Source organism: Talpa europaea (genome assembly GCF_964194135.1).
Source record: "Talpa europaea genome assembly, chromosome: 4".
In the NCBI taxonomy this organism is placed as follows: Eukaryota; Metazoa; Chordata; class Mammalia; order Eulipotyphla; family Talpidae; genus Talpa; species Talpa europaea.
In genome coordinates this window covers 70,759,953-70,773,794 of record NC_140070.1, presented here as the reverse complement: position 1 = coordinate 70,773,794, position 13,842 = coordinate 70,759,953, and the positions used below count along the sequence as shown (strand labels likewise).

General features: G+C 38.0%; 1 protein-coding gene across 1 annotated transcript in view; it reads left to right on the top strand.

Moving 5' to 3' along the window:
- The window catches only part of LRRC34 (leucine rich repeat containing 34), a gene marked incomplete at its 5' end in the record, with an annotated part of 31,174 nt that extends 17,332 nt beyond the window's left edge, over window positions 1-13,842 (top strand). The window contains 4 exons of the mRNA XM_084232628.1: window positions 10,125-10,279; window positions 10,629-10,784; window positions 11,358-11,484; window positions 13,589-13,842. Of these exons, the coding sequence (XP_084088754.1) occupies window positions 10,125-10,279; window positions 10,629-10,784; window positions 11,358-11,484; window positions 13,589-13,795 (645 nt within the window). The 3' untranslated portion in view covers window positions 13,796-13,842. The remainder of the gene's footprint in view (window positions 1-10,124; window positions 10,280-10,628; window positions 10,785-11,357; window positions 11,485-13,588) is intronic.

Here is a 13,842-nt window from a genome sequence, read left to right as displayed (position 1 = left end):
GTGAATGCAACTAAACCTTTACTGTTTCTTTACTAGTTCTTCCTCTTAATAAGGATGGTCCTTTCAAACTCCTTGATCTAAAATGCAATCAAGGCATGAAACTCAAATATGTATTGCATATGCCCAGGCATGTAGAACAATACTGAGCCTAAGCAATCAGTTTGCATTTGAGATCCTGGACTATATCTTGCCTTAGTGTGTATCTTTTCAGTGTCAAAGCAGTAATTTAAACAAATCAGAGGATTATAGAATATTGATCAATAAATAAAACTTGCAGTCTTTCATAGAACAGTTTATTTTGTGCCAGTTGCTTTTGATGACTAAATTCTGTGAGGGAAGTATAATTCCACAGAAAAGGAAAATGAGCTCAGCTAGATGAAATGATGTACCTAAAGATTCACCACTAGCAAAGTTTAAGCTAGCATTTGGACAGTCTTTGATTATTATAAAGTTCATTATAAAGCTCAAATATGCAACTGCTTTGGTTTCATTTCATTTTCAAAGTTTGTCTCAAAGTACTCTTACACAAGATCATGTATAATTCATGTTCATGATCGGAATTTAGCCTTAACACAGCAATCAGGTGAGAGTACTTCTCTACCATAAAATATTGTGGTCCGTTCAGAACATGCTCTGATTTCATTTAACATTTGAAGTTCTGCTTGGTACTTAGAACATTATTAAGGCTGTGAAGCAGCCAGACTTTGGAATTAAAGTCTTTTTTTGGCCAAAAAATGAAAGTAAAGCATATTTCAAACTTTAGAATATTATAAAAGAAAGGAATCAGATACGTTACCGGATTAATGAGTATATTTTTAAAATAAAATCACGTTTGGGAAGTGTCTTTGTATTTTATCTAAAAAGTATTAAGATTTGCGATCAAGAGCATAGTTTAGGAACGTAGACGGTGCAAGAAAGGCTTAGAGACTCTTGAGAGAATGGCGTGGAGCTTATACACTGAATACATAATGGAACCGGTTTTTTTTTAATTTAAATATTTTATTTTATATAATTCTTACATCTTTTTTCATCTTTGCACAATGTATGCATTTTCATTTTGGTTATATTCACCATAATTGCACCCCCACCCCTTATTTTGACCCTAGGCTTTCCTCTCCCCGCCCCTCCCCCACCGTAGTGAGTCTCTGGTTTATAGTTGCTTGTTGATTTTGATTTTTACTTTGTATTGATTAGTCTTTTTCCTGATCTCTTATTTAGGTTTTCTAAATTCCTGCTATGAGTAAGACCATCCGATATTTTTCTTTTTCTTTCTGACTTATTTCGCTGAGCATGATCCCTTCTAGCTCCATCCATGTTGCTGCAAACTGCATGTGTTTATCTTTTTTAATTGCTGAGTAATATTCCACTGTGTATATGTACCACATCTTCTTGATCCAGTCATCTATTTTTGGGCATTTGGGTTGCTTCTATACCTTAGCTATTGTAAATAGTGCTGCTATAAACAGGGGTGCAGGTGCCCTTTGGAATTACTGTTTCTGTGTAATCTGGGTAAATACCTAGGAGTGGAATTGCTGGATCATATGGAAGCTCTATATTTAGTAGGTCAAGAAATCTCCACACAGCTCTCCATAGTGGTTGGACCACTTTGCACTCCCACCAGCAGTGCAGGAGAGTTCCTTTTTCTCCACAACCTCGCCAACATTTGTTGTTGCTAGTTTTTTTAATATGTGCCATTCTCACTGGTGTGAGATGGTATCTCATTGTAGTTTTGATTTGCATTTCCCTGGTTACAAGTGATGTTGAACATTTCTTCATATGCCTCTTGGCCATTTGCATTTCTTCTTCAGAGAAGTTTCTTTTTAGCTCTTCTGCCCATTTTTTGACTGGATTATTTTCTTTGTTTTTGTTGAGTCTCATCAGCTCTTTGTAGATTTTTGTGATCAATCCTTTATCGTTAGTGTTGTGTGCAAAAATTTTCTCCCAGTCGGTGGGGTTTCTGTTTTTGTTATTGTCTCTTTTGCTGCGCAGAAGCTCTTTTTTTATTTTATTTTATTTTTTTTCATGTTTTTTTTTTAAATAATAAATTTTATTTTTATATTCCCCATACAATTGCAGCCCCCCCATTCTGACACCAATCCCTCCCCTCCTGCCCCCGCCCCCCTAAAAGTGTCTCTGATTCATAGTTTTTTGTTGATTTTGATTTTCACTTTCTTATAGTTATTCATTTTCCTGATCCCTTATTTAAGTTTTCTAGATTCCTGCTATGAGTGAGACCCTCCGGTATTTTTCTTTTTCTTTTTGGCTTATTTCTCTGAGCATGATCCCTTCCAGCGCCATCCATGTTGCTGCAAATTGCATGTGTTTATCTTTTTTGAATGCTGAGTAATATTCCATGGTATATATGTACCACATCTTCTTGATCCAGTCATCTATTTTTGGGCATTTGGGCTGTTTCCAAAGCTTAGCTATTGAAAACAGTGCTGCTATAAACATAGGGGTGCAGGTGTTCTTTGGAATTGATGTTTCTGTGTCCTTTGGGTAAATACCTAGGAGTGGAATTGCTGGATCATATGGAAGCTCTATGTTTAGTAGGTCCAGAAATCTCCACACAGCTCTCCATAGTGGTTGGACCAGTTTGCACTCCCACCAACAGTGCAGAAGAGTTCCTTTTTCTCCACACCCTCACCAACATTTGTTGTTGCTAGTGTTTTTAATATGTGCCATTCTCACTGGTGTAAGATGGTATCTCATGGTAGTTTTGATTTGCATTTCCCTAATTACAAGTGATGTTGAACATTTTTTCATATGCCTGTTGGCCATTTGCATTTCCTCTTCAGAGAAGTTTCTTTTTAGCTCTTCTGCCCATTTTTTGACCGGATTATTTTCTTTGTTGTTGTTGAGTCTCATCAGCTCTTTGCAGATTTTTGTGATCAGTCCTTTATCATTAGTGTTGTGTGCAAAAATGTTCTCCCAGTTGGTGGGGTTTCTCTTTGTTTTTGTTATTGTCTCTTTTGCTGTGCAGAAGCTCTTTAATTTGATGTAGTCCCAGCTGTTTATCTTTGCCTTCACTATCACTGCTTTGGGTGATGTGTCTGTAAAGATGTCTTTGATGTGCAAGTCACGTAGTGTTTTGCCTATATTTCCTTCTATATATTTTATGGTTTCAGGTCTTATGTCCAGTTCTTTAATCCATTTTGAGTTGATTTTTGTGTATGGTGTGAGGTAGTGGTCAAGCTTCATTCTTTTGCATATAGCGACCCAGTTTTCCCAGCACCATTTATTGAACAAACTTTCTTTGCTCCAATGCATAGTCTTTGCTCCTTTGTCAAAGATTAGTTGACCATAAATCAGTGGGTTTATTTCTGGATTTTCTATTTGATTCCATTGGTCTGTATGTCTGTTCTTGTTCCAATACCATGCCGTTTTGATGATTATGGCTTTGTAGTATAGTTTGAAGTCTGGGAGTGTGATGCCTCCATTTCCTTCTTTTTTTTTCAGTAGAGCTTTGGCTATTCGGGGTTTTTGGTGATTCCATATGAATTTCATCAATAATTGTTCTATTTCTTTGAAGAATGACATTGAAATTTTGATTGGAGTAGCATTGAATCTGTATATTGCTTTTGGAAGGATGGCCATTTTAATAATGTTTATTCTTCCAATCCATGAGCAGGGGATGTCTTTCCATTTCTTTGTGTCTTCTTCTATTTCTTTTAACAGTGTTTTATAATTTTCTTTGTATAGGTCCTTTACCTCTTTTGTTAGATTTATTCCCAAATATTTGATTTTTTTTTGTTTCAATAAAAAAAGGGATGTTTTTTTTGATTTCTTCTTCTTCAGATTTATTGTTTGTGTATAGGAAGGCTACTGACTTTTGCGTGTTGATTTTGTATCCTGCCACTTTTCTGAACTGATTGATGAGTGGAATTAGTTTTTCTGTGGAGTTTTTGGGGTTCTCTATGTATATTATCATATCATCTGCAAATAGTGATAGTTTGACTTCTTCTTTTCCTATTTGGATTCCTTGGATGTCTTTCTCTTGTCTTATTGCCCTGGCTAGGACTTCCAGTATTATATTGAAAAGCAGTGGTGAGAGTGGACATCCTTGTCTTGTTCCAGATCTTAATGGAATTGCTTTCAGCTTTTCACCATTGAGAATGATACTGGCTGTTGGCTTGTCATAGATGGCCTTTATGATGTTGAGGTATGTTCCTTGTATCCCAAGAATTTCAAGGGCTTTTATCATGAATGGGTGTTGCACTTTGTCGAAAGCTTTCTCAGCATCTATTGATATTATCATATGGTTTTTATATTTCTTTTTGTTGATGTGTTGGATAACGTTGATTGATTTTCGGATGTTAAACCATCTTGTGTCCCTGGAATGAATCCTACTTGGTCGTGGTGAATTATCTTATGGATACATTGTTGGATTCTGATAGCTAAAATTTTATTGAGGATTTTTGCATCAGTGTTCATTAGGGAGATTGGCCTGTAGTTTTCCTTTTTTGTGTTGTCCTTGTTCGGTTTTGGTATTAGTATAATGTTGGCTTCATAGAACATGTTTGGTATTGTCCCTTCCTTCTCAATTTTTTGGAAGAGTTTGTGAAGGATAGGCACTAATTCGTCTCTGAATGCTTGGTAGAATTCATTTGTAAATCCATCAGGTCCTGGGCTTTTGTTTTTGGGGAGGTTTTTGATTACTATTTCAATTTCGCTGCTTGTAATTGGTCTGTTTAGGTGTTCTGTTTCTTCTTTATTTAGCTTTGGGTGATTGTAGAGTTGTAGGAATTTGTCCATCTCCTCTAGATTGTTAAACTTGTTTCCATATAACTGTTCATAGTAGTTACTGATTATTCTTTTGATTTCTGCTGTGTCCATTGTGATTTCTCCTCTTTCATTGATGATCCTGTTTATTTGTGCTTTCTCCCTTTTTTCCTTTGTGAGCCTGGCTAGGGGTTTGTCTATTTTATTGATTTTTTCAAAGAACCAGCTCTTGGCTTCATTGATCTTTTGGATTGTTTTTTTAGTTTCAATTTCATTTATTTCTGCTTTGGTTTTTATTATTTCTTTTCTTCTACTGGTTTTGGGGTTTTTTTGTTGTTCTTTTTCTAGATCTTTGAGCTTCGAGATTAGGTTGTTTCTTTGAGTTCTTTCTTGTTTCTTGATGTGAGCTTCTATTGCTATATATTTTCCTCTTATTACTGCTTTTGCTGCATCCCATACATTTAGGATATTGGTGTCCTCCTTGTCGTTCAATTCAAAGAATTTTTTAATTTCTTCTTTGATCTCCTCATTAGTCCAGTGGTCTTCCAGTAGTGTGGTTTTTAATCTCCATGAGGTAGGAAAGTTCCTTGCCTTCTTTTTATGGTTTATTTCTAGTTTGATGCCTTCATGGTCAGAAAAGATGGTTGATATGATTTCAATCTTGGTGTATCTGTTGATGTTTGTCTTGTGCCCCAGTATGTGATCGATCCTGGAGAATGATCCGTGTGCGCTTGAGAAAAATGTGTACTCCGTTTTTTTGGGGTTTAGTGTTCTATAGATGTCTGTTAAGCCCAATTGCGCTAGGTCCTTATTTAGAGCTTTGGTTTCTTTACTTATTTTTTGTCTTGTTGATCTATCCATTGTTGATAGTGGTGTGTTGAAGTCTCCCACTACGTATGTGTTTTCTCTGATGTCTGTTTTCAGAGAGGACAACAGTTGTCTGATATATTTTGGTGCTCCTTCGTTTGGTGAGTATATGTTAATGAGTGTTATTTCTTCTTGAAGTATTGTCCCCTTGATCATAATGTAGTGACCATTGGGGTCTCTTTTTATCTTTTTGAGTTTGAAATCTGTTTTATCTGATATAAGTATAGCTGTTCCTGCTTTCTTTTTTGGTCCATTTGCTTGTAGGATTGTTTTCCATCCTTTAACTTTGAGCCTATTTTTATCTTTTGTAGCTAAATGTGTTTCCTGGAGACAGCAAAAGGTTGGGTTTTGTTTCTTAATCCAGGCTGCAACTCTGTGTCTTTTTATTGAAGAGTTTAGTCCATTTACAGTTAGAGTTAATATTGATATGTTAGCATCTGTATTTGCCATTGTGTTTGTCTTTCCTTTGATTTTATTTATTTATTCTTTTAATAACCTTTTTTTTTTTTGGCCTTCTTTCATTGTTATTCGTCCCTCTGAGGTGCTGGCTTTAGGACTCCTTGTAGTATTTTTTGGAGTGGGGGTTTAGTTGTAATGAAATTCCGAAGTTTCTGTTTGTCTGGGAAGGTCCATATTCTTTCTTCAAAGAGGAAGGAGAGCTTTGCGGGATAGAGTATTCTTGGTTGGCATCTGTTTTCTTGGAGTCTGTTGACTATGTCTCTCCACTTTCTCCTTGCCCGTAGTGTTTCTTCGGAGAAGTCTGATGTCAGCCTGATTGGCTTTCCTTTGAATGTTATCTGTTTCTTCCCTCTTGCCAGCTTCATTATTTTTTCCTTGTCCTGGATTCTTGGGAGCTTTACTATTATGTGTCTTGCTGTATTTTTCCTTTCGTCGTGGAAGTTTGGTGTTCTTCTTGCTTCTTGTATATCAATTTTCAGCTCCTTCTTCACATTTGGGAAGTTCTCTTCAATTATCTCTTTGAATATTTTCTCTGTTCCTACATCTCTCTCCTCTCCTTCTGGTATTCCTATAACTCTTATATTTCCTTTCCTCATGGAGTCAGATAGTTCCCGAAGTCTTTCTTTGTTCTTTTTCCTTTGTACTTCTCTTTCCTTTTCTGTTTTGGTTCTTTTTATTTCTGTGTCTTCAAGAGAACTTATTTGTTCTTCCATTTCATCTATTCTGCTTTCATTGCTTTTCCCAGAATTCTTTAGTTCTTCCATTAATTCTTTGATCTCCTGCATTTCTTTTACTTCCCTCTTTAGGGACTCAATTTCATTCTTCTGACCATTGTTTTCCCTCTTTAGGTACTCAATTTCATTCTTCTGATCGTTGATTATTTTTCCCTTGTAATTGTTTTCCTTTATGACTTCTGTCAGTTTTTTAATCACGGCAATTTTAAATTCTCTTTCTGGAAGGCTCAGAAGTTCTTCCAAGTTACTGTCGTTTCAATCTGGGGGCTGGTTTTCTTTTTGTGGTGTGCTTTTTCCCTGGGGAGTTGCTAGGTTGCGTGTGGTTCTTCTAGTCCCTACTGTCTGTTTTCTAATTTGCCGTATGCATTGGGACACTGTGTTGTTGGGACTGGCCGGCATCTTGGGTGAGCTTCTCTGCTCCCCTCTGGTTCCTCCAGGAGCCATCTGTCAGTTTCAAGCAGTCTTTACTGGAGAAAGGTCCCTAAAATGGTTCTAAAAAGGTTCTAAAATGCCGATATGGGGACACACTCCCCTGTGCGCCTGGTCTGCCCCGGCGGTGGGTTCCTGCTCCCCCTCTGGGCTTGGACTGCAGGCCAGAGGGGGTCTGGCGTGGGCGAACTTCCCCCGCTCACCTCTGGCTCCTGAGGAAGCCTCTGCAGGTAGTCTTTACTGAAGAAATGTCCCTGTTCTAAAATGGTGATGTGGGACACACTCCCTGCGCGTCCGGTCTCAGGCACACTCTTCTGCGTGCCTGGTCTGCCCCAGCTGTGGGTGCTCGCTCCCCCTGTGGGCTCAGACTACTGGTCGGAAGGGGCCCGGCGTGGGCTAACTCCCCAGCTGGCCACTGGCTCCTCCAGGAGCCTCTGCTGGTTTCAAGTCGCTAGGTGGCGCCAGAGATCTCTCCTAGAGCCCTTGGGGAGCTGATTTTCCACCCCGTGGGACAGGGAACAGAGCGGGAATGGTAGGGTAAACCTCAACGGCTTTGGGGTGCTGTGTCTGCCTTGTGCCCCACCGTTGTGGGGAACCCACGCCCCTAATTTCGTGCCCCGGGTCTCAGTTCCAAAGTTTCCGCGCAATCCCGATCCCGATCCGCGTTTGCTTTTCCAGCGCGCCGCTTTTCCGCGCAAGCTTACCGGGCGGCCCAGGGCTGTGTGCTGGTGCTGGTCTCCTCCTGGCGGGGGGGCTCTCTTTAATGGCGCCTGGAGCTCACCTCCGCGGCGAATCCTGCAGGGTTCTCCACAGCTCCCGTTCATGGGGTGTGGTGGCTGAAATAGTTCCTTTCCACTCACAGTCCCGCTTGTTGCGTAGTTTGTTCTTGTTGGTCGTTTTAGTTTGTTTTTTTTTTTCCTCCTCTCTGCTGGTCGGAGAGTGCCAACTCTGTGGGCGGGGGAGGGGAGCAGGGTTCTGCGCTTTCCTCCCTTCTAGTCCTTTTTTATGGCCACTTTCTTCTTGGGGTAGTTTGCTGGAGTCACCCGTTTATCTTCCGTGTCCCAGTTCTCACTGGGACCTGCCGCTTTTCCTCCCTATTAACTTTTTTTAATGGGAGATCTTACTCGCAGCGTCTCCTCGCCGCCATGTTGCTCCGCCCCCAACGCAGAAGCTCTTTAATTTGATGTAGTCCCAGCTGTTTATCTTTGCCTTCACTATCACTGCTTTGGGTGATGTATCTGTAAAGATGTCTTTGAGGTGCATGTCATGTAGTGTTTCGCCTATATTTTCTTCTATTTTATGGTTTCAGGTCTTATGTCTAATTCTTTAATCCATTTTGAGTTGGTTTTTGTGCATGGTGTGAGGTAGTGGTCAAGCTTCATTCTTTTGCATGTAGCAACCCAGTTTTCCCAGCACCATTTATTGAACAAACTTTCTTTGCTCCAATGCATGTTCTTTGCTCCTTAGTCAAATATTAGTTGAGCATAAATCTGTGGGTTTATTTCTGGATTTCTATTCAATTGCATTAATCTGTGTGTCTGTTCTTGTTCCGATACCATGAAGGTTTGATGATTATGGCTTTGTAGTATAGTTTGAAGTCTGGAGAGTGATGCCTCCGTTCCCTTCTTTTTTTTTTTCAGAAGAGCTTTGTCTATTCCGGGCTTTTGGTGGCTCCATATGAATTTCATCAATAATTGTTCTATTTCTTTGAAGAATGTCATTGAAATTTTTATTGGAATAGCATTGAATCTGTATATTGCTTTTGGTAGGATGGCCATTTTGATGTTAATTCTTCCAATCCATGAGCAGGGGATGTTTTTCCATTTCTTTGTGTCTTCTTCTATTTCTTTTAACAGTGTTTTATACTTTTCTTTGTATAGGTCCTTTACCTCTTTTGTTAGATTTATTCCCAAGTATTTGATTTTTTTGTTTTGATAATAAAAGAGATTTTTTTTTAATTTCTTCTTCTTCAGATTTATTGTTTGTGTATAGGAAGGTACTGATTTTTGTGTGTTGATTTCGTATCCTGCCACTTTACTAAACTGATGATTAGTTGAATTAGTTTTTCTGTGGAGTTTTTGGGGTTCTCTATGTATATTATCATATCACCTGCTAATAGTGATAGTTTAACTTCTTCTTTTCCTATTTGGATTCCTTGTGGTACTTTGAGTATGTTAATGGTCGCTGTCACAGAATATTTCCTCCTTCTGTGTTTAATTACAAAGGTGTATCTTGAAGTCCCACAAACTTCCCTAGATGTGGGGCAGCTGGATTGCACTCTGGGTTCCAAAAAAACTGGATCCCCTCTGGGGTCCATCTTCCTGTCAGGTGGGACCAGGCTTGTGGGGGCCTTCAGCTCACCTCTGACTAAGCAGGGAATCTTCCCCCTCTGACTCCGTGGGGAGCCTTCTGCCAGTTTCAAGCAGTCTTTATTGAAGAAAGGTCCCTGTTCTAAGATGGTGATGCAGGGGACGCACTCCCTTGCACGCCGGGTCTGCCCCAGCTGTGGGTGCCTGCTCCCCCTCTGGGCTCAGACTGCTTGCCAGAAGGGGCCTGGTATGGGTGAACTTCCCAGCTCACCTCTGGCTCTGCAAGGAGCCTTCTGCCAGGAACCAGTTGTTTTTATTTTACTTCTGGAATAATTGTTTCTCTAAAACTATTAGCAGCCCCGCCTACTTTCATTACTTAGTTACTACATCTTGTAAGTGCCTGCTGCTTCTCTGTAAGGTATTTAAGATATCATGTGTGACAAAGATGGTTTTTATTTTTAAAACCAGCCCAAACATATGCAGACTTGCTGACTAATTGTCTTAACGGATATGATCTTGAAAAGCTAATTTAAATAACAGCCTGTTTGCAATAAATGTATACTGCTTCAAAATTATATTTTAGAAAAATTTTATTTATTTTTAGGAAGAGTCTACATTTCATCTCAGCCACATGTTGAAAGAAAATCACTACCTTGTTGAACTACACGTGTGTAAGCATGGTATTAAAAATTGTGGTATGAAACAGTTATGTGATGCACTGTATCTGAACAGTAGTCTACGTTACCTTGATGTCAGCTGGTAAGTGGTTATTTACACATTTAGTAGTTCAAGTTACATCATGGGAATAATCCATGTATTCATATTACGTAGAATGCTCTGTTATATTGATTTCATTGTCAACTTTTCACCCTAAGTCTCAGTATTTATTTAATTTATACAACTATCTCCTAATAACTTGAGTTAGCAATTTAATTGCATAAATTGGAATGAAAGCAATATTTTATGGCAATTTTTTGCTAACTTTTTTGAGTGAGTAAAATCGTCACTAAAATAGAAATTACTGTATTACAGAATTTCAAACATATTTTCTATATGAATAAAAGAATAATACTTCATATTTTCAAATATAAATTTTTTCCTTTCCCAGCAATAAAATAACTCATGATGGCATGGTGTTTTTGGCTGATGTACTGAAAAGCAACACTACCCTGGAAGTAATAGATCTTTCTTTCAACAGAATAGAAAATACAGGAGCAAACTATCTCAGTGAATCACTCACAGCACACAACAGGAGTCTTAAAGCGTTAGTATGGTTTTATATTTATTCAAAATAATAGTTAAAAACTAATTTTTGGATTACTAATTTTAAACCTCCTAACTCATAATACTCATGATGAAATATGGAAACTCAGTACTAATGAGTTCAATTTCTTGTTTTTCAAAATTTAATATTTAAAAATTAGACTAACTCTATGATCACTTAAGGTTAATGAGAAAATTCTTATTGCTTTTATTATTTTTACTGAATTCTAACAGAAAAATCATAATCATTCAATATAATCAAAGACTTAAATAAAATCTATTTGGATGACTTTATCCTGAAAAATATCTGCAGTTCACCTCAAACAATGACTAAATAATACAAAACAACAGTCAGTTTCTAAAGTGTAGATAGTTCTACTAGGTACAGGAAGCATCCAGTTAGGAAATTAAGTTTTTTGAGTTTTAGCAATGACATGGCCAGTATTTGACCATTACATACTGAGGAAGAATGTTGACTTTTCACAATAAAGTATTTGTAATACTTGTTGCTGCTAGCTTATGCATTCTCTTTGCAGAACTGTTGATTTCCAGAGTTATTTTTGTTTTTCTGTAGGCTGTCAATTGTCAGCAACAGCATAGAAGGAGAAGGGCTTGTTGCACTTTCACAGTCAATGAAAACAAATCCCATATTCTCTCATATCTATATTTGGGGAAACAAATTTGATGAGGCTACATGTGTGGTAAGTGTTTTTTTTTTTTCATGAGGCTTTTTCTGGGAACTTCTTTATAACGCTGGATATTATTTACATTTAGGAATGTTTACAGAGTGATCAAAGCTGTAGCTTTGATAGTTTAAACATAAGTCCTAAAAATTAGCTACTGGAACATTTTGTGGATGAAATAGCCAAAGATAAAAGATTCCACATACTAGTATAAAGACCTGTGAGTTAAATAGCCCCAGTTCCTCCAAAATTAAAAATTCACGATCGTTGACTTATTATGAATTTGATGTGGCCAAATCTCCATTCTGTTCCCCAATATAAACCACAACACAGAATTTGGAGAGCTATAACACAAACTCTTAGAATATTTACTATGTTTATGTAAGTACAGAGAGCACTTCATACTACTTTCATAACAAAAACAATAAGTAGTTTCATTTGGAAAAAATGAAGAAAAAGATGTTAAAGTTCTCAAAATTTGCGAAATGACTAAAATCTCTACCACTAAGAAAGTAGTACACTACTGTTTAAAAAATAAATCCTATGGGGCCTCCCCGGTGGCGCAGTGGTTGAGCGCTGGGTTGCAAAGCTGCCCGCGGCCTCTGCAGCACCGGTTTGATCCCCAGCTGTTCCCCGGCCACCAGAGGAGGGTCCCACATGGCGCTCAGACCTCTCCTGCTGCCCGCTGCTCCCCTCAGCAGTGTACTTTGGTCCTTCTGCCTGCTCTGCTCCCTGCTCTGGCTCTGGTGAATTCTCTCACCCTCCCGCGCTTCTGACTATACCCAGTGCTTGTATAAATAAATAAATCTTTAAAAAAAAAAATGTTTAAAAAAATAAAATAAATAAAAAATAAATCCTAATTTTAGAAAAAACATCCATATCCTTTAGTAGTTCTACACACTAAAAGCTGAGTAAGTTGAGTTTGGAACAAATAACAAGCTAAAGCAGAAAGTAACTCTACTTTAAATCCTTGTCTAAATTTATGCCTTTCTTCATAGTCACAACCTTACTGACAAATCAGTTCAACATGTTTGTAATAATGCCCTTACATAGATAGCAATGACCCATAACACATACAAGGAAAATTCTACAATCTGGAAATTAGGCAACCAGCCAGGCCAGCATCTTATACTCTGGGAATTGTCTCTCTGAGTCTAACTCTAGATTAGCCTCCAGGGATTCATAAACTCCATACAGTTATATACTAAAATCTGAGGCTGTTTATTTTTCTGAGGAATGGGACCCTGCCTATCTTCAGAACTATGTTTTTTAAAGATTTACTTATTTATGCACACAAGAACTGGGGTTCAGGACAGAGGTGGGGGGAGGTGAGAGGATTCACCAGAGACAGAGTGGGGAACAGAAGAGGCAGATTGACTGAAATACACTGCTGAGGGCAGCAGCGGCGAGTCAGGTGTGCTGTGCCCTGTGAGTAGCTCCCTGGCCGAGGAGCGAACTCGTGCTGCAGTGGCTGAGGATAGCTTCATATGTTGAAGTCTTAACACCTTGTACCACGAGGGAGGCCCTATCATCAGAACTTTAAATGTATATATAGACCTCCCTTTTCAATTAAGAACCCCTATAGGACTGTAAAATTTTAACCATAGCCCTTCTGTCTAAAAATAGGTGATACAGGTCTCACTCATTGCAGGAATCTAGAAAACTTAAATAAGGGACCAGGAAAATGAATAACTATAAGAAAGTGAAAATCAAAATCAACAAAAAACTATGAACCACTTTTTGGGGGGTGGGGGGTGGGAGGGGAGGGATTGGGGTCAGAATGGGGGATTTGCAATTGTATGGGGGAATATAAAAATAAAATTTATTATTTAAAAAAATAAATAAAAAATAAAAATAGGTGATACAGAGCTATTAACTCTGGGAGTTATAAACTAACAAAACATGTCTAATAACTAAAACTTAGAAAATTTGCAAAGTAAAATTTCATTGTATGGAATTGAATGAATAAAAATCTGTCTACACCTGGAAAATAATAAATTCAGCAGTACTACTCAGAATATTTTAAACTGCAAATTAATTTGGATATCAAAATAATTTTCAGTACTATGAAATGAATATACTATTTTTTTAATGACATGGTTTCTTTTCTAAAAAATTCTAGGCATATTCAGACTTAATTGAAATGGGCCGTCTAAAACCAGACAATACAGATGTGGGGCCATATGTGGTAGAAGGACGTGTGTATCTTGCAGAAGTATCTAATGGCCTGAAAAAACACTACTACTGGACACCAACTTATGGAACATCCTGTAGCCACTCATCTACTAATGCAGGTTTCACTCTTGTACCTGTAGGTCAACATCTGTGAAAAACATCTTGAAGAGTTTTCATGTATTTATCTTACCACTTTCACAG